We start from the raw sequence: 25,495 nt of genomic DNA, 5'->3' as shown, positions 1-25,495 counted from the left end.
AAATGTTAAAAGACCTGTTTAATAATACACACTGTAATTAGTTCAAAAGTCTGTCTCCAAAAATGTGGTTTTTTTTTCATCCAATGTGGAAATGTACGATACATAAGGTGACCTGCAAATGCACATGACTATGACAACAATGACAAAACATATTTATAATCAGCATTATTTTACATCGCAACGGTTAGAAGCTAGCAGCTAGCTCTCATGTTTTTCCTTTAAGGCTTTAACCCATTTATGACAGACCAGATTCTACAATTGTCTTCTAAATCCTGACTTTTTCTGAAAAACCTGTTTCTATGTCAGTGGTGCTCAACCTTTTTCATGTCAAGGACCCCTAGAATTGTAATTTGCCGCGGGCGCCCATCTGAAAATATGTTTTTCCAGGGACCCCCCAGAAGCAAAGATTTGAGTTCAAAACATTTGCTCTGAAAGAATATAAATTAAAAGATTTGCGCCACATTTTCATTTTTCAAAAATTTGGCTATTTTAGCTATTTTTCAATAGCTAAAGTATAACGTAATGCTTAAAACACCAAAAGGGGTTTCCGTCCTGAATGGGTTAAACTGCCACACATCATAATAAAGACTATTGTACAGTACAAAGAGAGGGCTGGCATTTTGTGGCCATTTGTGGGGCTGCCGCCTGGACACAAATCAGATCCACTCTTCATGCTTCACCTAACTCTTCATACTGTCTTCTTCACATACGTCGTCGACGTCATCGTCGTCGTCAGCGGTATCAGGCTGCATCTAAAAATAAAGATAGAGCAAAAGGTATAAGAAAGTTCAAATTCATTCTCGTTTGATGTCATCAAGTCAATACAATACTCATCTCACCGAGTCCAACATCCATCAGACAAGAGGGAAAGGAAAAACATGACTGGAATTAAAACGACTAGATCTGATTTGACTACATTATTTCACACCTTTTCATTCATCTGAGGAGCAAATCCATGACATTTGAAAATGATTTCCATGCATCATTTTGGTTTATAATAGTAGTCTGGTATCCACCACAAGAACTATGGAGACTCATTCCTCCAAAACAAGCGTTTCTAGTACATTACAGAGATAGTTTCTACTTTCTACATTACAGAGATTTGCCAAGAGGACTACAGTAACAAGATGAAATAAATAATGAGTTAAACCTTTTGTTTTCAACCTATTGTATCACCCCACTTGGTTCTAGATTTGAGCCACCTAATACTCACAAATATACAATGTGGAAAATTCTGGTAGATCCTCAAATTCAACAAGAAAGGTGCCCCTCCGCGGAGTGCATATCTCTAGCCAGACTGGGTTGCCTAGCGAGGACTGTAAATCATGGGTAGGGTTGCCATGGTGTGGAGATTTCTCCCACCAACTAATAAACTCATAACTTATATAGAGGTATGCACAGTTTGCACACTTATGGGTAACAGTGGGGACCTGGGGACACTCAAAAATGTAATGGCCAGCTCAAAGTAACATTCATCCCATGTCAGCAGGGTGCCACCCCCTTGTCAGTCATAAGGTGTTGCTTTGGGCTGAACCGCCATTCAATCACCTCTTCTCTCGCCATTAGAACTACACCGCTTGTATTTACACAGATCTCATATGTGGTCTGCCCTAAATGGATTCCAAATAACAAAAATCAGTCGTCACGACAGAGAACTTGAATCCATCAGACAGTAAAATGTTCATTCATTAATTTTGGACAGTTTACTAATGATAATCTTTCACTTCAACGATTATATCTTGTGGTTATATCCGCGGGATCTGTGGATATAACTGACCTGTGCACCTCTAATACACACATGCGTCTATGAAGAGTCCACTAACCTTTTGAAGGATGATTTCACGCTGAACATGGTCTGCCTTGTGAAGCATCTTCTGGACCACATAACTGCCGTACTTGTCCTTCATCATGCTGTACACAGCGTTGTGGCGGCCATCCATCTGGGTGCACACCTCGTCTATCAGCGAGGCTCTCTCCGCAGGCGAAGAGTGGATGACACACCTGGAAACCACGCGACTGAGGTTGACACAGAAAGAAGCTCCATTAAACATACGTTGATTAGTGATTGTCCTAGTCAAGCCTTCATATTCTGCAAGCCCAGCTGAGATGTTATGAGCCCAGTTTTATTTATTTGGATTGATGGATGGATAATTTCATTTTGAATTCAACAATAAGTGTACGACAGAATTATCTCTAAGACATCAATCCAATGCAGAAAGAGTGATAGAATGCATAGATGTAGGTAGCAGCATAGGTACTAACAAATAAACAATAAAAGTCAATATATACGTATATTGACATAGAGTAAGGAATTCATTGCCGGTTATGTCTATGTCATGTAAATGTCATGTAAATACAATAAATGTGTTATGTAAATACAAGAAATGTGTTCATCTTTGTAATACCCAAGAATGAAAAAAGAAATGCATACGAGTGACCTAATGAAGAAAGCGTATCTGGCGGATAATGAAAATGCACTAAATGGCAGTAGAAAGTGTACAACCCAGTTGATTATGTCAGAAATGAGTGTACCTTGAATATATGTGCTGGCTCATTGCAAAAACCTTCCCGCGAACCTCCTCAATAATCCTGCTCTTGTCCTCTGGCCTGCCATGCTCCAACACATGCTGGATGACGTAATTGCCGCACTGATCCTGTGGGAGGCGACAGAGAGGCATCGGACAGTGATTTAGGGTGTGTGAGAGAAATTATTTGTATACTTTGGAGGGACCAATTGTACCAGAGCAATGTGAGGTAAAATTGCCTGCCTGCAATGCAAAATGCATACATGTTGGCACTTGGCAGGTCTGCAGAATACACAGCAAACAATAAAAGCAAACACGAAATGTGGCAGCGGTGGCCGAACGGATAGCGGCGCGGTCTTGATACCGGAAGGTTCCTAGTTCGAATCAGCCGTCCGACACGTTAAAAATTACCACCGCTGAAGTGCCCTTGAACAAGGCATTGAACCACTACGATGAAATGTGTTCTATGAGCAGGGCCTGGCTGGAAACAAGTTCTTGAGCTTAGCCCAGATACCCTGGGTAAATATAGATTTCATTTCATTTCATTTCATTTCAAATACCAAATCAAAACAAAGATCTGACATGGACACATGCCTATAACACAAAAGACAAGCACAATTGATAAAATATAGCTGCAAGCAGGTATAAGAGAGGGCCAAACAATAAGAAAAAGCACACCTGTGTGAACTGAGCAGTGGTTGCAGTTATAGTTATAGGCCCTTTTAGGCTGCTCAACATTGCCACTTTAGATCACCAAGCGTTATTGCAGCCGTTACCCCAAACAGACCCCAAACTAGTCTCGTGTTGCCAGACTGTTGCCTCTCGCAATTTTCAAATGCTTCCGTCATACAGTCTGGAGCAACGGAAGTTCTATCATGAGTAAGCGATAAAGCGGAAGTGGAGCCTCCTCCCCATTTCATCTTTACAGTCGCGCAAATTAATCCTAATATAAATATTAAATATAAATCATCTAAGCATCATATACAGTAGCGTGTTGCTTATCAGAAAAGGAAAAAGTAAGACATTTGGCATGACCCTTTACCATACTGTAGTTTCATAAACATTTGACTCTGCATGTATGTATTAGTAGCAGAATAGTTTTTCATTGGCTCATAAAAGCTACATTTGTTGTAATGTACTCCTGATTTTTTTGTCTGTATAGGTCCAAAGTTCACGTGTAGAAATCTTCATGCACTTCGATCAACGATCCCGGGAGGAGATAGATTTGAACTGTTTTTCATATACCGGTAATTCAAAATGGTGGGTGATCTAAAAGGTCAGAGGTCAAAACGAAAGTTGTTCAGCATGAGGAGACTCATATGTGTATCGAAGTTTTATTGCCGACGGTCAAACGGTTCATGAGCTATGCCAACCTTAATTATCTAATCACCTCTGGGGAAACATGAGTGCTACATGGTATTTGCGGCCAGAGACGAGATCAAACATGTGCAAAGACTTACATAGATGAGCTCTTCAGTGTGCTTATGCAGTTCCTCGAGGATGGGCGCCGTCTGCTCATGTGTGCAATGCTCCAAAATCCTCTGGAGTACCCTGCAGCCGTTGGGGTTATGCACAAGACGCCCACTCCGCTCCCACACACATGCGAGCACGTGGTCGGCAAGCTCTCGTACGATGTCACTCTAGAAATGGAAAGAGGGTGTGAAGATGTTGCTTGAGTATTAGGATAGCATACGTTAAAAGGAAAGGAAAAAACAAAGGGGCAAAGGGAATACATTCAAAGAATGCGTTTCTTGGTGCTGAATCAAACTGCAAAAACGCAAACGCAAAACAAAACGGGGCTCACAACTCACTTCTGAATGGACCACATTTTTAATTGCAACAAACAGCAGATACGACGTTTGAATCCTTTCGGTCTTTTTCAAGTAAATATGGGGAATGCAATACATAGGCTACAGACAAAAAAGGCGCCGTCTGTCTGATTTGGCCTTTTCTCACGGCCCAGGCCTGCCACATCCATATAGTGCCATGCTGCAATCTTACAATGAGCATTAGTGAGCACAAATTTGAATATAAGATTGGAAATGGGTGAAGTGTTCTTTTAACACCGGACGGAGTTCTCCGCCCTATCAAATTAGTAACGTCCAGCACTCAAGACGGAGATTGATCAAAAGGACGGAGATTATTGATATCAAAACCGATCACATCGCTCCACAGGCTGGGAGCGTCTGTTGCGCAACACTCAATGTTATTTTCCGGTGGGACGTCATCGAAAATGTTCCCCCCCATTTTAGCCGACGAGATCGAAAATCTTAAAACGTGAATAACTCTTGATCTAAATCATTCCGTCCAATTCTAAGAAAAGATTATGCGTTATACAGCCCACTCGGTGCCACGCTATGAGCTTGTTATAATTTAAAATGTTTAGCTATTTTTCAATAGCTAAAGTAGAGCAGAATGCTTAAAACACCAAAAGGGGTTCCCGCCTGAAATGGGTTAAAGCTAAACCCCGTTATATTCTGGAAAACAAAAGGAAGTCAAAGCTCACTTACAATGATCTGCTGGTCAGAAGGGATGAACTCCAGGGCTTTCTGGATTACTTGACAGCCAGCTTTATGCTGAATTAAGGCCAGGACGTGTCCAAGGATAGGCGTCGATAAGGCCACCCTCTGATCAGCACTTCCAATCTGTGACAACAGAATAATACAAGTTAAAGGTACTCTCTTTCACACTCTTTTGGGAGCTGCATAAATAAGGCAATAAGACTAAATCATCCTCTGCTGGTATTAGTCTATAACATTCTTTTTAATCTTGTACCTTGTTACATAAAGCATTGGGTTTTATTAAATAGATAAGGAGCAAATATTTAACCTAATTAGAAATTATCCTTAAAGATCCTCAGCAGACATGTTTTAAAGGTTTAGAGGTTATCTGCCATGCTCATCAATATGTTGTTTACTCCATCTACGTCTATTCAAACAGGCTGCCTTTTAAAAGTCTGTTTCTTGGTGACAAGAACAGCATCATGTTTTCAGTTTAACATTATCTTCTCTTTAATGTCACAACACAGGTAAGGGAATATGAACAAGATCTCTAAACAGATCAGTGCACGTTTCTAGTAACTTCCAACCTCAAGCAACCTCTGGATGATGTAATTCGCAAATGTATCCATCATTAGTGGGTATCCCACCCGCAGAATCTCTTCAAGCACCATCTCTAGATCTGTTGGAGCACAGTAGCGCAGCTTTTTTTGGATAAACCTAGGAGGAAAAGACAAGTATAGGGAATGGTGCAATACATTAAATAAAAAATATCAAATTGAAACAGTTTATTCACAAACACTGAAAGAATTATCGATTTATCTACATTTATCTTGAAAACAGATGTAAAACACTGGATATGGGAAACAACATCATGGGCACATGAGCTACCATCACCAGACTAGTATAATGTAATCCAGCTGCGACAGAGCATAGTAAATCTTAGTGCAGAGTGCAAGTCTTCAAAAGTCTTCAAGTCTTTCTCTTGATACTGGTCACACTACACGTTTTTCACATTCCGACATATTCACACCAAGGGACACGTTCGTGAAAATATAGTGTAATGTGTCAGTGCTGACAGTTGCTTTTTGACCGTCACAAAATCAGGTGTTGTGTGAATTACCCCGCAACCCTGATGTTCAAGACCAAAGATGGGCTGAAGTTTTTCAGGGATCACAAGCAGGCGCTTTCTTACATAAATAGCCTACCTGGTGAATTAGACCCGATAAATAGATGCCTCTCTCCCCCTCTATGACTAGACTTTTCGTCCCCACTTCGTGCGTGCCACCCACATGTAATTACACACATGGACAATGTTTACGTGGAGGCTGCACGCCTCTGTACCCCTGATTATTCTTCTCTCCTTATCTGGATTAAACTGATGAACACTTCCCCTCCCCCCCAGCCTGTGTGGATCGATTATTGGACAATATTGGAGTAACTTTTTCTTTTCCTTATTCCCGACCGCCTGGAAGTTTCCATATTTCAAAGCGTAAGTGGGCTTTACCCCCTTTAAGTGGTGTAATAATTCATGCTTGCTGAACGTAACGACATGGAATCATGTGTCGGGGCAGCAATTACATTTAACGATGTTAGAGCCCTTTGAGCTTTTAGATAAATGTGTGTTTTTTCTGCTCTGGTGTCAATGGGCTATGATGTTTTGATAAACGGTTGGGATTTGAGAGGGAGAAGCTGCATTTTGTTTTCCATTTATTTATTTGTATTTACTACTCCGATCTGATGTGTACAATGTCCAGGTGGCCTTTGCAGGAATAGGTCACCTACTACTACTACTACTCTCTTAAAAACTGTATTATGTAAGGGATAATATCTGGCTAGGTGGTCATTGTCGGGAGATAATTCACCGACAGGGAGTTTAACCACCGAGGCGAAGCAGAGGTGGTTAAACTCCCTGAAGGTTATCTCCCGACATTCCGACAATGACCACCTAGCCAGATATTATCCCGCTTATTACATGGCTACCTAACATAGATTAATACATTGACCCAAAACACAACAAAAAAAGTATTCACGCTCGCTGCGTCTGGCCAGCTGCAGGGTTGATTAGGCAGAGGTCTGTTATAGAGCGGAGCAGTCATTATTAACACATAACTCACCGCTGAATTCAGCGAATGACCAATCAGAATCAAGCATTCAACCAAGCCATGTAATAAATGGTTATGTGGTGCGCCCGCAATGAACATGTCATAGGGGATGTCACACTAGGCGAGCAAATTGGCCAGGTATTGGCCCAGCACACACACTATGCCTGTATCTGACATAAATATAATGCTAAGCTGAATGTATTTTTTGACATGTCATATAGCAGAGTGCCTTGATTATTGTAATAATATTCATAACAATGGCAAGATATGTAAAATATGACAAAAGCAACAGTGCATGCAGAATCTTCAACAACCTGGATCCATTCGGGTGCTGAGCGAACTCCACCACGTGTCCCTCCAGGTCGCGGAGCTGGAGGTTGGGTAAGTACTGGTCTTGGAATTCTTGCAGCAGGCGGCTACGACCAGTGGCCGCGATGTCAGAGGGGCTGTAGCGTGCGCGAGGTGGAGGGGACAGCTGTCTGCTGGAGCTGTCAGAGGGGCTGTAGCGTGCGCGAGGTGGAGGGGACAGCTGTCTGCTGGAGCTCTCAGAGGGGCTGTAGCGTGCGCGAGGTGGAGGGGACAGCTGTCTGCTGGAGCTGTACAGACTAGACGTGCTGGCCTCTGCTCTGCTCTGCTGCTGGGACATCTCTGCGGGGACCCCACAGATGTAGTACATAACTTTTCCCACATTTGACCGCATTTCCAGGCCTATATACACACACTATAGCAACAGCACAAAAGTGACTTACTTCATTGTGCTATGCCCCAAGGGTTACCCTTAATGTGTTAGTGTTATGGTTCACAAAAAAGGACGCATAGAATATAGAATGGTCTACCCTTGTGGCTACACATTATTAGTGGATAATTCAATAAATTCCGTGACACATTTTTGTTTCTTCACCTATCCTAGGGCATAGCACATCGGAGTGGAAGGCTTACTTCTTGGCTGCGCTCCTTGTAAATATCCCCACAGATTGATTTATACTCGAGCGACGGCATCACATGACAAGAATAGCAGATCTACACACTTGCATCACAGTGCAACATATTGTTGGATTGTATATCTGTTATTTTTGTCACATCCTTCCTGTATACAATAGGCAGCACTCACGCAGCGCAGCATTACATCTTATCTATATATACACACATGAGACGGTTGAGACGGTAACAAGTTGTGAGCGCAATTCATGTGGGCAAGTCATAGACTGTGATGCATGCAGAGCATGCGGAACCACCGCCTACGCCCGTGCTACGTCACCGACCCCCTGCGTTTTCAACCCAGCTCTGTGGTTTCCCTTTCTGTGATGCGATGGCCTGAGAATATACACGGACAGTGGACACACAACATTCACTGAGAAACAACAACAACACTGCCCATCACGGAAAACACAGGGTCAGTGGGAAAAGAAAATACATAGACGAACATTTTCCAAACATTTGATGAATTCCACAAATTTCCCAAGCTTGGAAACGTTTTTTAAAACTTAAATATTTCCATGAACGTGGGAACCCGGTATATCACACCAACTAGTATCACTGCAACACAAACACATTCTTACTGTGCCATGGTCTGTCTCTGTCCTTCTTCCGCCCAGACTCCCAGTCGCGACCTCCTCCTCTAAGAGATGACAGAGATGGATCTATATATATTGCTTCTGATATCCCACACACTTGTGTCTCAGTGCTTGAATCCAAACAAGCCCCAACTGTACAGAATATTATAGGCAACATGCACATGAACTTATTCACAGCCACAAATATGTAGTGCTGCCGGGTGATGTCATTATTCAGGGTGACATCACCTGGCACCAAAACCAGCAAATAGCAGAGAGAACCTTGCTTTTTGAAAGGTGTCAGGCTTCACAGTTCACACGGATTTGTTTGGGATTGATGTTCCATTAAATGCAGGAAAGAACTAAGAACTAACCTTGAATTGAAATGCTTGTTGTAGCCCGTTTTCCAGGTGCCTCTGCTGTATTTGTCTGATCTGTCTGAGAAGTGCTACAGGGGGAAGAATACAGAACAGGGTCAAACTAAAGCATGGCAACAGCTAATAAGGATGGCTAGCTCATAATTTGTAGACTTTCATGACACTGACACATACTTCTCAGCAACAATGTTCAAATGATACTATTGTTAACTCATTTACCACCGAAATCGCCTTTTGACGCCTCCTGGTCCGAATGCCCTGTGCACTGAGTTCGCCTTTTTTTAATAATTATTTTTATCCCACGATTTTGTAGCCCATTTTTCACCTCCTGTGTCAATTATCTAGTGTGATCCTGGGCTCTACACACCCTCCGCCAACCTGGGGAGAGCAACGGCCTTGAACTCAGTCCATGAGTGTCCAAGTCGCTCCTTTACACCTGACAGGGGGTAGTTTCCCTGGCCGGATGTAGCGTGTGGAAAGAACACGTTATTCCAACCAGTTCCTTTCCCCTCCATCAGGCACCCCGGCTGGCCAGGGGGAGGCAGTTTAGAGACCAGGATTACTGCATGTTTTTTGTGAGGGTACCTACCCTAGGGGACACGGGGAGAACATGCAAACTCCACACAGAAAGGCCCTTTCGCCAACCCCACCTCGGGTATGGGCACTGATGACGCGGAAGAGAGGACACGCCGCCAGCGCCCACAGCGTCCCGAGTGGGAATCGAACCCAGGACCTAGCTGTGAGGCGACAGCACTACCGACTGTGCCACCGTGCCCCCCCCCCCCCCCCCCCGAGTTCGCCTTTTGATGCCTATTTTAATATGAATTGTTTAGGGTTCACAACTGTGTTCTCAACACGCTCGTAAGACTCTGGTTCGAGTGCGATGAAAAAAACCCCAGAAGAAATCCGGAAAAGAAAATTATGCTGTCTATGGGAACGCAGTTTTTAGAAATCGTACCTCGGATTCTTCTTTTTGGCTCAAAACAAGCTTGATTTGCGCCTCATTTCTCTAAACGATATGATCTCCGGTTACAAAATGTCTGTTTTGGGTGAAATAAATAACATTTGTGGGACCCATTACATAGCGATTAATCACTTCCTGACTCTCGGTTTCAGACTGAAACTGCTTTGAAACTAAAGGTGTCCACTATTTAAAATGAATGGAATAGTACACATTTCAGCCACCAGATGGTGGTGTTGGCGGTCAATGATAAGTTTCTTATCATGTAAATGTACAGCAATGTTCTTGCTAATCTGTCAAAAAGAAAAAAACGTTTGAGCATAATTACCAACTAGAACAGAGGTTCTCAAACTTAACACTTCACCCCTCAGTTCACATATAGTGTGATTTTTTTATACCACGACCCCATTTTGGACTTCCCAATGAAGCTAAGCCCAAATATGGTGTGTTGTCTAAACTCAACATGTTGTCAAGACTCGTCATGAAACCAGGAGCAAGCAAATCAGTCAGCTCCATCTATAGGCACAAAAGGGGCCGTGCCATATACTGATGACCCATATATGGTTTGTAGTCTCGAACCTGGTTATGTCTTTCTCCACTGTGGACGGTGTCCCGTCTGTCCGACGTCCAGTCGTCTTGGTAACGACCACGGCTGTGGTAGTCAACGTCTTGGTATCGAGTGTACCGGTCATCCATGGCCACCCGCTTCTCTGGCCACTCATCTTTCCTGCACAGCAACAGGCAGCAGCAAACAACGTAAACATCACACTTGTGTGAAGTGAGGGGCACACCTTGTTTAGCTTTTGTACGTTTGGCTCCATTCTTCTATGAATGAATTCCCCTGTGCAGTTTCAATTTACTGTTTCTTGTGAAGGTTTTTCCACATTGGTTACAGTTGTACAGTTTCATTCCTTTATTCATGAAGGCATGAAGCTTGATTCTTGTATGAAACAAAATTAGTTACAAGATGTATTTATATCGGCCATATTATTATCGGCCACATTATGTCTCATGTTGTCATTTAGTGCCCTAAACATTAAAGTCCATAGACTTGGCTGGCAATGATTTACGTGCTCTAAACAAACAAGTCCCATAGACTTGGCTGCCATATGACTTCAAAAGCCATGCATTAGAGGAGCTAGCACCCCTCAATCCTATAGTGATGTCCTGATGAGCCTCAATTAGGCTGCTCTTTCTTTACCGGTCATAAGGTCTCTTCCCAACGTAGCGGTCCCGTTTGTGGTGCAGCTGGCCCTCCAGGCGCCGCAGCTCCTCTCTCTCCCTGCGGATGTTCTCCTGTTCGCGCCTGCGTTCGTCCTCTATTCTCAACGTCTCACGCTCTAGGAACTCCGGATCCAAGCAGTCGCCGTCGTCTAGATAGTCCCTCTCTAGACTCATGCGATCCTGACTGATATTGCTACTGTCGCGACTACGGCTTCTCGTGCGACGGTCCCCGTCTCTGGGAGGAACAATGACACAACAAAGACGATACATTCAGTGGCTAAAATGTTACACACACAAAGTATAATAATCATTTACCAGAAGCACCTACATTCTACGTACCCATAGTATCTATATCTCATTCCTCGCCTTCCTTGCCGCTCCTTGATCTGGTCAAATGACAGGATGTCTTTCTTCTCCTCACCGAGCGAATTGCGATCGCGACTCTAGATGGAGAGAAGAGGAGAAAGCATACATAAGACGTGTATCACTATATGTTCAATCTTTGGGTGTTGTGCTAGTCTGTGCTAATCTTTGAATAAGAGCAGTATGTATGGCAACTGATATTTCATATTATTTTAGATTGACCTGAGCAGAGATGAAAAGGCTGTTGCTAAATCATAACCTTTAACCTGTTAATATCTATTAACTAGTCCATACCCGGAGATGTGCGCAACCAAACCATATGCGACGTTTGGGTTATGGGCTCGGTATGAATAGTTAAAGTGTTCGACAGTGATTTAATCATATTGGTGTGTGGTGTGGTGTGTGTGTGACAGCCCAGTCAGTTATGACCTGACGTGGAATCGTTGCCACCCTCAACCATGAGAAGTGGCAACTAACACGTGGATTCGAACAGTTTTACAGTCTATGGAACACACTCAATTCTGCCGAAAGAACGTCATCATTGACATCATATTCATTTCATAATGCTGGATATACTCTTGTTGTGAAAGTTCATGTGATTTGATCATTTTGGATCAGCATGCTGCTCTAGTGTGCAGTTCCTTCTGTCAAGCTGATTAGCAGAGAGAAGAAATGGAGAGAAGCAAACATGCTGCAACAGTAAAAGTTCAGGGGAGCAAGATGCCTTAATATTAAGCCCTTTGGGTTTAACTTTTAATGCTGTGCATACATTTAGTGCTGTAAAAGAAAATGTGCTAAAAAAATCTAATCAATGTTCAAGGGTAATCAGCAGAGATTGTGTCGACCATTTATGTGTTTGTGTGTGTAATATTTAGTGACTTACTCGCTCCCTGCCATCCTTCTCGACAGACCTCTCATTACGCCCTACAAAAACAACCACAGGTCATACTCAGGAAGCTACACGTCACATTTGGTGATCCAGTTATAATCCATTCATTGACTCACCTTTGCCATTTCTTCCTTCACCCTCAGACCTGGATGAGGTCACAACAACACAATTACATTTCGGAGGAATTTCCTTTTTCTATATATATATATAGAGTCTGGTTTTGGTTTGTTTACATAATGTCATAGAAAAAGTAAAAACCAACAAACAAAAACAAACATATTTAACAGACAATGAGGGTTAAGCAACCTTTTCATATTCCATACCATTACCAAGTAAATTCAGACCCCTATTTGAATCTCATGTTGAGGGGCCTCTACACACACACACACACACAAGATGCGAAAATGTAACCGTATGTTGTACAAATGCTATTTTATTCCTGAGGTCAAGGTGGCTGCAAACCACGACTTGCGTTGGGGCAACCACAATTTATAATAATTCCTTAAAACGTCTATAAATGCTAACTAAATATGCTGACTATGATTAGTTTCTCAGCCTTTAGATGACCTTACTTGGAGTCTGTGGAGTCTGCTGGCTTCTTCTCAGTGGACTCATTTTTGACCTGCACATTCAGGGAATGGAGGTATTGATTATTAATATGAATAACTCATGACATGAGCACAAATACTTTTCACAATGTTGTTTTAAACACTACTACAAATATAATTACATTTTTCTTTTATGCATTCATTAATACTAATCTTTAAGTCGTGATGTCCAATGTAATAGTTAGCTCTACTGCCCATCATTTCAGTGATACTTGCAATGTTTCAGTGATGCTTGTGGAGCAGTAAAAGCACAGTAGCACACCCCCTCATGTAATATTTCTTAATTAAACCTAGCACAAAAACAGACAGCCGCACTGAATACAGACAATGGAATAGGTCTACATTCTCTGAATCCAACTATGCAACTAAAATCAAAATAAATAAAAAGTCAACACCACCAACCCAATCCACAGAGATCACATTCCCATGCAGCTCCGTCTTATGAAGGCGACTAATACACAGGGTGGCCTCCTCTGTGGAGGACATAGCGACAAAGCCAAAGCAAGACCCAGGGCTTTTGGCAGTGGTCACCACCTTGGCTCCAACAACCTGAACCAAGCAGGGGTAGAGAGGGAAGCCAGTAAGAGCAGGGAGTACTACAAAAAAGATGAGTTAGAACAATGAAGACAACTTTATGCAACTTTGTTTCTTTTGCAACCACATCCCCATCATGCACAAATAACGGAACAGGTGAATATCTGCTACATCTAGTGGCAGGGCACTGTGGCTTTTACTGTTGCATTCAGTTGGTTGCTAGTGATCCTGAGCAACCTGTGAATGTATGTAACGTCAAAGCAGATTTAACTGCACAAAATGTAAATAGGGGAAAGTAACAATATATAGGCATAATTGGGTCTGTTACGATCATGCAATTTTACTTGATTAATTGTCACACAAATAATGCTGATTAATGATTTAATTGTGTTTTTGGCATTTAATAAACCAAAATTCCACAGGGCAAATATGACAAATGAATGAATATACAAAGGAATGACTGACATGTGTAACCACTTTATACTTTCAAAATGTTCAAGGAACTAGTGGAAATAGCTGATCTACAAGCTCACGGCGAGTGTTTATTTATGACAGGCCTAATATGTAGGCATAATCATTACCGTGTTGGTAACTAACCTTGCCATACTTGCTGAAGTGGGTCTTCAAGTCAATGGCTCTAGTGGAGGAGGACAGACCACCGACACACAGATTCTTGTTGCAGCTAGCAGCACCACTGCCTCCAGAGGCTACACACGAAACACACAGTGAGAAATTGTCTACAAGTGGTTCTCAAACATTTTCATGTCAAGGACCCCTGAACTAACATGTATTTGGCCACAAACTCCCATTGGAAAATATTCTGTGCGAGGGACCCCCATACAAGATTTTTGGAAAAAAGCAGATCTACAAGCTCAGAACACATCGCATCATGGAGCGCTGTGAGCTTATATTTCCTTCATAGGTTGATTCTATAGTCATAACTCATTTTAATGGGGACCCCCTGGAACCTGGGGGGGGCAATATCAGAATGTCATTCATGTATTAACCACAGGGTCCGCAGATCATTTGCAGTGGTTAAATTAATACACAAAATATGAAATTGGGTCTTATTTTCATTATTTGAAGTGCAAGTCCAACAGATTTCTTTGCTCATCGTCATGTCATCTACAACAGTGGGTCTCAACCTTTAAAGGCCGTGACCCAGCGGCATCGAGTCCGGGGGTGCTTGAGGGCTGAAGCACCCACTGACACAATGGGCGCGCGTTCTGAAATAGTGCACTGAGCAATGCAAACTAATAGGAGAGTGCGCTCCCGCACTGCCGTTATAAGAACTTTCCGCGCCTGCCACCCCCCCCAAAATAATCACATTGACGAATGAATTTGGTTGGATGGCGGATGGATTGTGTGTACACATTTGGGCACCATCAGAGCCGATCCGTGCAGCTCGTTTGTTTATTAAACTGTAAGCATTCCCTGGCCTACACTTACCGTTTCTGTCTTTTGAGTCAGCATCGCAAGCTTTCTCTTCAGCGCTACTGTAGAAACAAAGAAAAAAAACAATAAACCTACAGCAGTGAAGATAGCTCAGAACTATTATACTTACCAAGTTGTTGTTTTGTTTTTTCTTAATTCTTTTACATAGTACTTTATGCCTCAAATAGAGCATCCAAATTTTGCTAGTACACAGGAGCCAATGCAACAGAGATAACCATTTTGGTTTCCGGTAGACAGAAAACAACGAACCTCTTTTTCTGATCATCACCATCAACAGAAGCGGACTCTTTCGGTGCCGAGGATGAATCTGCAGCAGCTTTGTCTTTGATCTTCTCTTCTTTCTCAGAGCTTGTTTCTGAATTGACCATTTTGCTCTCAGGGCTCTGTTCGCTTTCAATAATAGCCGCAATGCTTTGACTTTCAACTGTTTCTTCGGGTACATTTTGCGTGTCCCCAGACTCTTTCTTATCAGTCTCCATACCGTCCTTGTTAATCATAAATCCAGTGTCCTCACTGTCACCTTTGGTGCCAATGTCACTGACAGTTTCTTCCCCTCCGTCAGTAGTGGCAACATGCTCTTCTTCAACAGCCGTTTCCTGGCTCGGCTGCCGTTCTTCGTTACGCGGCTCAGATATACAAGACCCGGCTACTTTGTCATTTTCTACGATTTAACAGGAATAGAATGGCAAAGTTTAATCACTTCTGAAACAGTAATGGTTAACGAGGAACTGAGCAAGTCATTGGGCCTCATTCACCAACTGTTCTTAAGAGGAAAATTGTTCTTAGGACCCACGTACGCAGATTTCAAGAAGAGTTTGGCATACACTAAGGTTTTCTTAGCTGAGATTGTTTCTTGGGTACGCATGCTCAAGAGCACTAGGCACATTTGAGTGCCGATATGGTTGCGCAAAATAATTGCAGTGGTTCTCAAAGTGTGGTCTGGGGACCCCAATGGGTCCTTGAGGGGGGGTTCTAGTGGGTCCACAGTAAAACAAAGTAACAGTACCACTTTAACCCAATTATATACTTTGTTTGGGATAGCTGATCTACAAGATCACAACGCATCAAATTACTGCCCGTTGTAGATCGGCTACTTTCGAAACATTTTGATGAATCTTGAAATGTTTTGAAAAATGCACAAATCTGTTTTCAGATTGTTAGTCTGCAGCCAAATGCATGCAATTTGGGGGGTCGACAAGAAAATGTTTGAGAAGCACTGCGTTTAACAGTTGTGAAAATTACAATCCAACCCAACGCAGTTGAGTTGAAGCCCAAGACCCATACCCACCCCATAACCCCCCACCCTCATCACCCCCCACTCCCAGGACCCCCATATCCCTGACAGCCGGCACACCACACCCCCATTTTCCTGTCCACTTCCTACCTGAAAGCCACCCACTCCCACCCCCATTTCCATACCATACTTAAAGCACACCCCCTCCATACCCACAACCAGCTTTCAGTAATATCCATTACTAACACTACTCCTGAACATGAATTATGGGCCCAGACCACTGGCCTAGAAGTCCGGGCACCTATATCTCCAATACAGCCTGACAAGAGCTTTAACTCATGGGTTCGAATCCCGATTCCGACGGCCTTTGCTGTGTGTCACATGTCTGGACTTTAGAGTCTGTTGTTCCACCATATTTAGATTTTAGTTTAGGCATTCTAGAAATCACAAATTTCTGTGAGCAGAAATGAAAACAGAAGGTCTGACTGCAGGCAGGGCCATGCAGTCATGACCTAATATGGGGATTGGTTGGGCGGCTCCCTATGGTAATTACTAATGCTAATTAGGATAGTTGGGGAGTCTACTGATGATAACTAGAATCAACTGGCACACCCCTTCAAGTTACAAGGTTTGGGATTCATCATCATCAACAACATACTGTAGTTACAAACAATTCTGCCTTTTAAGAACGTTTCACGAATCTGACTCAACTTCTTTTAGGAATTCACTTAAGTAATTTAAAAGAAAAGAGATATTGGTGAATGAGGCCCATTGAACCCTGGACTGTGCTCTTAGTTCAAATCATCACCCTAATGGGAGACTGGAAAGTGAACCCAAAGGCTGAGTTGGGGGTGCAAACAACCTAAAGAGTTCAGTGCAGAAGAGAGACAAAAGATCAGTACGTAGTGGAGGCTCATAGATGGTCTGCCTTCTTTCAGTTTGACTCGAGTGTCCACTCATGTTGAGAACATTAGAGTCTGATATCAAGTCCACTGAATCAACTCCATTAGGTTAATATCCAGTGAATTCATGATCCAGTCTTTTAAAAAGCAATTGTTCATTGTCATTGACGAGCCTCGCCCGTTGCTTTAAAGTACAGTGCATCAATTCCATTGTGATCATATCCAGTGAATTCATAATCCAGTCTTTTAAAAGGCAATTGTTCATTGATGAGCCTTGACAGTCGATGTGAAGTACAGTGAATCGATTCCATTACGTTCATATCCAGTGAATTCATATTCAATCCAGTCTTTAAAAAAGGCTATTGTTCATTGATGAACCTTGACAGTTGTCCATCATCTTGGTCTTCGAGTGGGAACCTAGAAACACTGAAATCATCTACAACAACTACAACCTTCCTGACATTGACATTTGATTGCCGACATTGTGCATCAAGTTGTTCAACACCATTTTGATTAAAGTTGCTAAATATAATTTTGGCTACAGTGTGTTTTTCTGTGCTGAAATTAAAGTATGGCTGACCAACTTTCAACACAATTACAGCAATTCCCTTTGGGTTTCCAGTCTCCCTTCCTGTTTGAATTTACACTAAACTAAATGATTATGTATGTAAAAAGATGCCATGCCTGCATTCAAATGAATTTCTAACCCATTTTCAATAGTACCTGCTTCTTCTTTGTCCTTGGCATCAGGGTAATTCTCATGTGCCTAAAAAAAAATACATTTTATTAGGTCATATTACATTTTATTACTTGCATTAGCAGATTTGCACATAAAGCATCTGTGGGAAATTGTACCTCATTGGATGATAAGTGTGTCTGGTCTTCATCTTTATCTATGAACTTCGACACTGTCATCTGTTTAAACATAAATTGTATCAAGAGGAATAATCAATTATACAATAAAAACTATCCAAAATGTGCAACCACATTGTTCATTTATACATATAAGTTTTATTGAAATTAATTACTAAAGCAAGTAAGCAAAATAGTACATTAAGTACAAGACTGGTTTATTCCAAACATTACATGCGGTGTATAATACCAGTCTTAGTCAGATCCTGACTAAATCCACTGAAACTTCTCCCTACTTGTAACCTTTAAGCCAGGTGTGCCCAAACTTTTTTCAAAGGAGACCATTATTAGAAAATATTAAAACACCCAAGGGCCAACTACATCTCCTCGACTGACATAATGTGCCTTTGGACTATTACAAAGTCACATAGGCCTACATATGCATTGCATTTAAACGATGCAACTATCATCATTTAATATCAATGGTCTTAGGTGTTAGGTGTGCCAGACGTGCAAGGTCTGGCTACATTTGACCCCTTCAGAATGAGACAACAAGGAAAAAGGAATCCTGACAAATTATACTCTGGGAAATGCCCAGGTTATGGCCCCTACACACTGTAGAAGTTTTAAAGTTGTTGGCGAGTCATCAGATCGTTGTATGCATTTCACGCTACAGGAGTCTGTTTTTGAAATCGGCTGTCATTATATCTTTGTGGCTTTCACACTAAACGATTAGTCACCGACTAGGGATAACACCCTGCAAGAGTTCACCAAGATGCGATGATTGCGATCCAGGCCCGATACATATAGGCTACATAATTTGTTTTTTATTCCAATTCACGTACGTGCAGGATGCCGTGATAGAAGCGCGAGACCAAGATTATATCCATATCATGATATTAGACTGGATATTGTCTGTGATTTTGGATATTGTACTATTCTGATATGGCATACGTGTTCTATAAAAATATAAATATCAGATTGGGAAAAGTCAGTATCGGCAGATACTCTAAATTAAATCAAATGATCGGAATCGGATCGGGAGGAAAAACGTGATCGGGACATCCCTAGCGATTATGTAATTATTGTGATAGGTCTCATACTCATAATGTACCAAAAACGTATTTCCTAACATTGTTTTAACCGTACAGTAGTGGTATGTGAGGCTAGGGCTTGATATGACCCATACCACTCTCTCACCTCTTCAAGATTGGATTCAGCCTCTGTCTCCATTGTTCCATTGTCCTGTTCTTCATCTTTCATGGCTGCATTTATGTTTGCTTCGTTGCCTTCCATGGGGGGAAAAGTTAAGCACTTCTCTTCCTCATCTGTGTCTGCAGTTATTCCGTTATTCTCTGCATCCAGGACATCCATCTCCTGCATGTTATTTTGCTCACCTTGATGCTCTTCCTGCACAAAGTTCAGGAGAAATAGAGGAAACAGAAAATAATACTAGTGTCCTATAATAGCTTCACAGAAGCCATAAGGTATTGGACTCACCGGAACATCACAACCATCGTCCTCATTAAGGTTGTCCTCTGGTCCATCATTGTCTTGCCTTGTAGCTGTAAAACAATATAAGTTTATTGTGTAGCACAAACAGAAAAGTCCTCATATCAACTTTGATTAAAAAGAACAGATGTAGCAGACATATTCAGTTTTCTGGGACATATTGCCAGATATGCATGTGGCACATTTTTGCGGGGAGAGATCAGATTACACAGTGAAAATCCTCAGTATTAATTTTGTGTAGCTCACTCTAACTAAGGCCTAGGTAAATGGTGCATTTATATAGCGCCTTTATCCAAGGCGCTTTACATAGATAGCCTAGGCTATGCGAAATATACGATATATATGAAAACTTAACAATGGTTTCAACACAGCCATCTTTTTAATTGGCACCTGCCCACAGTGCCAAAACTACTAGTAACTGGTGTACTGACCATGGTATTACTGTGTTTAACTGACAAGCTAACTGGCCTGACCCCCACAGATAATCTAGGTTGTATTGTCAAGAGGAAGGTGTGAGACATACGACTCGACAATACAAATGCATTTACGGCCGTTATCAAAGCAAACCTGGGCTTCCATAACACCTAAACAGTGACAAAGGCTGATCACCTCCAGGCCATGCCACATTGATGAAATAATTTGTTCAAAAGTAGCCCAGACCAAGTATTGACTGCATACATTAATATACTTTTCAGATGGTCGACATTTCTCGTTTAATAAATAATTTTTTTAGTGGTCTCGTAAAATATTCTTATTTGTTGACATTATTATTATAATTATTATTTTTTGATTTTCATGAGCTATACGCCAAAATCATCAAGATTAAAACAAAAAGGTTTAAAATACTTCACTTTATGCACAATGAATTGAGAATATACGAAAGTTTCACTTTTTGAATTATATTACGGAAGAAAATGAACTTTTACACAATATTCTATATTGTATACTGTATATACATATCAGTAAAACAAACGGAAACAGAATAACGTTGAGGCAATTAAACAATAGCAAAGGGCATAGAACTGGCAGCAAATCAAGCAATGCAATATGTAAATAAAACAATAGCATAGATAGATCATAAAACCGGTGAGTACATGAATAAGAATTAATAACAATAGTGAAAAGGTGAGTCTTGAGCTGTGCTTTAAAAATGTCTACCGAGGGAGCCTGTCTGATCTGTAGCGGATGTTTATTCCAGGCCGTCGTGCCATAAAAGCAGAAGGCTACCTCACCATATTTCTTGGTCGCCATCTTTTTAGGAACCTCGAGCAGGCAAACACTTGAGGACCTAAGAGGGCGGCCTGGAACATAACTAGGCAGGCAGTCGTGGAGGTAGGAAGGTGCAAGACCTTTTAGAGCTTTATACACAAGTAAAATAACTTTATTAGCATTGAGGATAGATGAAACAGGTGTCAGAACTAAATGTGTCCATTTGCTATGCAGAAGAGTGGGCACTTGAGAAGGGGTGGCATAACTGAGTGGTGAGAGAGCCTGCCTTGGGAACCACAGTCCCCAGATGTCCAAGGTACGATTCTAGGCCTGGTCAGCAATGTGTCCTTGAGCCAGACACCTAAAACCCTAACTGCTCCCCTAGTGGGCAGCGATCAGCTGGTTTGAGCTGAAACCAAATGTCCACTGTGGCATAGTTTTACTGAGGTTAGGGTTAGGCATAGTTTAATTGACAGCAGCGGAACTGCTGCATTAATCCATATGCTGTCTGTCTGTTTTACCTTTGACTGTCGATGTTGGTGTAGCGTTCTTCGCAATGACAACGATCTCATCCGGATTGCCTCCCTCTTCCTCTATTGCCTGCACACAGAAAGACATTCAGAGACGGATACTGTAAAGTAGCCTTGAATATGTTGGCTACAGGACAACACTTTTATTTGACAGCATGTTTATATTATATAACCTATCATGTGTTTTCATTTCAGGCACATATTGACCATTTGAGCTAATGCTTTGCTAGCGTGTTAGTTAGCACCCAGTGACATTTCTTATGGGCTTTTTTTTAACTGTTTAGCTAGACTAGAGCATGATTTGTGGTCACTCTTTATTTAAGCATGCAAATTCATACACAATTAACACTTAATGACGAATGAACTCATACTTTCATTGATTCATCATTAATTCCTGGTCCTCCTCACCATTAATAACTAACGGTGAAGTCAGAAACCTATTATTAACCAAGTGTAATATAATTAATTAGTTAAGGATGTTATGTTATTCCGCAGTTCCACTTCTATGCCCAGTATGAGTGCTCATAAGCATCTCTGAATGACCACCAGTCAGAGACTCACCCTCCTCGCTACTGCTATCCGCCTAGGAGTGCTCATCCTGGGCATATAAGTGGAACTGTGCAAAACATCCATAAAAGCATAGTATGTAACTTTGCCCTGCAAAACAACAAATAAATACCCATCATTTCCCTCTAATAGTGTGTGCAACTGTGCACATTGCCCTCTTGGTGTAGGAGAACGGGGTAAGATGACAGCGAGTAAGTTGAACCACCCACTTTATCTATGAGTCCTACTTCAACGATATTAGAGTACAGAGTGTCACCCACTGGGGTCCTGGGATGCAATACTGTACTCTACGTACAGTATTGCATCCCAGGACCCCAGTGGGTGACATGATTGCATACTTTCTCAATTTATTGAGTCTAAGGATGCAGGCTATTTGCATCACTGGTGACCTTTAATTTGGATGTACATACTCATTTAAGATAAGTTTGTAATATTGTATTAACAATTGCAAATAGTACAAGGTTCTGAATAACAAACTTTATTTAATTGTCTTTATATTGTTTAAATAATAAACAAACAAATAAGACTATTTGCAAAAGGGAAAAGTGTATTACATTATTTTGGATAAGTGAATTGAATACATTATCTGTTCAAAGTTTAAACTGTTAACATTAAAATATCATGTGGTTCAACTGACCCCTAGCCCCTCTCTGGACCCCCTCGGTTAAGCTCTTTTCATCGCTTCCCCGTAGGGTCCCTGATCAGTTCGTAAGCACTCAATAGGACGCAGCTGTACATACGCTCCGTTCGCGACGCTCTGCGCTCCGCTTGAGTGGTGGTGAGATGTTTCAAAGATGCATAAAACGGCTATAGGAGTCGGAGACAACGGAAACGTGGGAGAAAACACATTAAGCGCAGATGCCTTTGTTGGACGTTTTGGCTGCTCTAAAATTCTCTCTTCCTCACTTCCTTGACTTCCTTATTGACTTTCCATTGTACCGCCTCCCGCACCGAGATTGGCTAGCTGCGACAGAGCAGATCAGAGGCAGGAACGTAGGGACGCGCAGCTAGCCAGTCTCGGTGCGGGAGGCGGTACAATGGGAAGTCAATAAGGAAGTCAAGGAAGTGAGGAAGAGAGAATTTCAGAGCAGCCAAAACGTCCAACAAAGATTAAAAATACTTAACGGCATCTGCGCTTAATGCATTTTCTCCCACGTTTCCATTGTCTCCTATAGCCGTTTTATGCATCTTTGAAACATCTCACCACCACTCAAGCAGAGCGCAGAGCGGCGCGAACGGAGTGTATGTACAGCTGCGTCCTATTGAGTGCTAACTGATCAGGTACCCTACAGGGAAGCGATGAAAAGAGCTTAACCGAGGGGGTCCCGAGATGAGCTAAACTGACCCCTTGACTTGGATCAACTTAACCCTTACCTGGGACAAATTGAGCCACATGACCACTTAAAAATTATATATATATATATATATATATATATATATATATATATATATATACACAAGTCATATTGTCATGACCCTTTGTCATAGATGCTTACTCATTTCAATTGGTAGAAGGCATCCTGAAATAAGGGTAGATCTTTAGATTTTACTGCCATCTCATTTTGCCTTGCTTCCAGGACAACTTAAGCAAAAGGTGGCTCATCTTACCCCGTTCTCCCCCATTGTATTTTTTATATATTATTTTCTACTCCTTGTTTTGGTAGATTGGGATGTTTTTGGAGTTACCACCAAAAGTGTGTTTCTGCAGGTATTAAACAGTAATTAACACAACCACGCGTTGCAATTGGCTGATAACGATAACTGTTGGTATAAATGTTTTGTTTTACTATGTAAACACAGGGCAAAGTTACTGTGTTAGTTAAAGGTGGGGACCAGGAATGAATGCTGCGTTCATGTCATGATACACTCAATCATGATGAATGAGTTATTAAGTATGAGTTCATCATGAATTAAGCATCAACGTAGATGAATTTACATGCGCACGTAAAGCGTGTCCACTGTCCACTTGAATCGACAGACTAAATGCATAGAGCTCAACAAATCAAATCAGTGAATAAGTAAGCAGTGGTTCTCAAAGGGGTCCGCCGGCAGGGACCCTCAGCCAGGGTTCCTTGGGGGGGTTCCAAATGGTCGCGGCCTGTACCTCTGAGCTTGTACAAATGGAACCGAATGGACGGCGTCCATTTGTACACGCTCAGATTTATCTATTGTATAGGGGTCTAATGGAAATATAACGTTTGAGAACCAGCGTCCTATTGAACAGTAGGCTACAGTGGTGTTGACTGTGTTGATGTATAATAATAATGGGACCTTTTTCAGCCGCTGCGCCAGCACGCTCTTGTTGCCCGTCACGGCCAGGTTTCGTTCCTTCAACTCGGCCTTCAAATCAACGACTCCCAGCTCCGATAATTTGCGAATCTCCACGCCCTCTGGGAAATCCATGTCTGCGGAAGTATCGGTCATGTTTTTTCTTTTTGGAATGCTTATTTATACAGTTCAGATAAATCGCAAAGAGAGGGAGAGAGCACGAAAACAAAACAGAGTCGCAAAGATAAAAAACGAGCTGCTTGTTCGCAAACCCAAACCTCCCCAGTCTTCTTCGGAGTTGCATTGGCGCGGTTGGCAATCATAGCCGTTGCATTACCGCCACCCTGTGTTTAAATAGGGGCACTTACACTCAGTGCCATATTTAAGGCATATATATATATATATCTAAAGGTAGCCCAAACATTTAGACTCTCGTAGAGGTTTTTTTCGATTCTGACGAATCTCTCAACGAGAGTCTAAACGACGAGGTCCCCTTTAAGAGGGCACGGGTTTACGTGTCTGCCTCAAAATCACTCTTACCTTGTACAAATGCAAAATCTAAAAATAGAAAAAGATTGCCCCACATGTCCGGTGGGTGTGCGGGAAACAATTACTTCCGTAGCGACCGTAGTTTTCAATAAAAAAAATATTGTAATCCACTCCGTCCATACTCCTCCATTGTAAATGCGCAACAGAACATTGGCCGCGCCCCTAGTGGCCAGGGTTCTGTTGCGCATTTACAATGGAGAGAAAACCAAGATGGCAGCCAGATTCCGAGACAGAGTATGGACTTTAGTATGGACGGAGTGGATTACAATATTTTTTTTTATTGAAAACTACGGTCGCTACGGAAGTAATTGTTTCCCGCACACCCACCGGACATGTGGGGCAATCTTTTTCTATTTTTAGATTTTGCATTTGTACAAGGTAAGAGTGATTTTGAGGCAGACACGTAAACCCGTGCCCTCTTAAAGGGGACCTCGTCGTTTAGACTCTCGTTGAGAGATTCGTCAGAATCGAAAAAAACCTCTACGAGAGTCTAAATGTTTGGGCTAATCTAAAGGCATTACTTCCCCAGAAGACTTCTCCAACAACCAGCTTTGTCTGTATCAATCTGTATATGTGTGTACCTGCTGACTGTACGTGGGGCCACGTACAGATGAGCACGGTTGCTATGGTTAGTGTGACGTCACTGCACCACTCAGTTCACACGGGTGTGATTTTGAATTGAATACAAACCTATCAAAGAAAGGAGTAAAGGACAAAGACCTTTAATGGTTTATTTCACCAGCGAAGTAGTTCCATCACATTTGAGGGGCGCTAGTTCAA

The 25,495-nt window shown here is 41.9% G+C and overlaps 1 protein-coding gene across 3 annotated transcripts; it reads right to left on the bottom strand.

Moving 5' to 3' along the window:
* On the bottom strand, positions 1-24,478 carry LOC306941361 (scaffold attachment factor B1-like). 3 transcript variants are annotated; one of them, XR_013792126.1, is made up of 26 exons: positions 24,170-24,478; positions 21,323-21,401; positions 19,581-19,645; positions 19,281-19,490; positions 18,084-18,143; positions 17,952-17,994; positions 15,342-15,753; positions 15,087-15,133; positions 14,235-14,344; positions 13,506-13,652; positions 13,068-13,117; positions 12,612-12,640; positions 12,490-12,530; positions 11,583-11,686; positions 11,221-11,478; positions 10,599-10,746; positions 9,056-9,129; positions 8,688-8,746; positions 7,443-7,776; positions 5,614-5,743; positions 5,036-5,170; positions 3,986-4,165; positions 2,533-2,654; positions 1,824-2,016; positions 568-752; positions 1-224 (listed from the first exon to the last, which is right to left on the bottom strand). XR_013792126.1 is itself a non-coding variant. In XM_079526791.1 (25 exons), exons 1-25 carry the CDS (start codon positions 24,320-24,322, stop codon positions 681-683), a joined length of 3,255 nt encoding a protein of 1,084 aa, XP_079382917.1. In that variant the 5' UTR covers positions 24,323-24,478; the 3' UTR covers positions 1-680. The 3 variants fall into 3 exon arrangements, 2 of the variants coding, with proteins under 2 accessions (XP_079382917.1, XP_079382918.1); XM_079526791.1 differs by having other exon boundaries at positions 1-752; XM_079526792.1 differs by having other exon boundaries at positions 1-746.
* Between the last annotated feature and the right edge of the window lie 1,017 nt (positions 24,479-25,495).

The sequence above is a fragment of the Electrona antarctica genome (assembly GCF_951216825.1).
Source record: "Electrona antarctica genome assembly, chromosome: 17".
NCBI classification, from domain to species: Eukaryota; Metazoa; Chordata; class Actinopteri; order Myctophiformes; family Myctophidae; genus Electrona; species Electrona antarctica.
Note: the sequence above shows the minus strand (reverse complement) of the source record. Positions and strands in the feature narration are given on the sequence as shown.

Excerpts from the sequence above, each read along its gene's own strand:
- LOC306941361 (XM_079526791.1), bottom strand. The coding sequence starts at position 24,322 with ATGACCGATACTTCCGCAGACATGGATTTCCCAGAGGGCGTGGAGATT. Across the intron at positions 19,646-21,322 it reads ACCAACATCGACAGTCAAAG|CTACAAGGCAAGACAATGAT; the intron begins GTAAAACAGACA and ends ATTGTTTTACAG. Across the intron at positions 15,134-15,341 it reads GGTGATGATCAGAAAAAGAG|TAGCGCTGAAGAGAAAGCTT; the intron begins GTTCGTTGTTTT and ends TTGTTTCTACAG.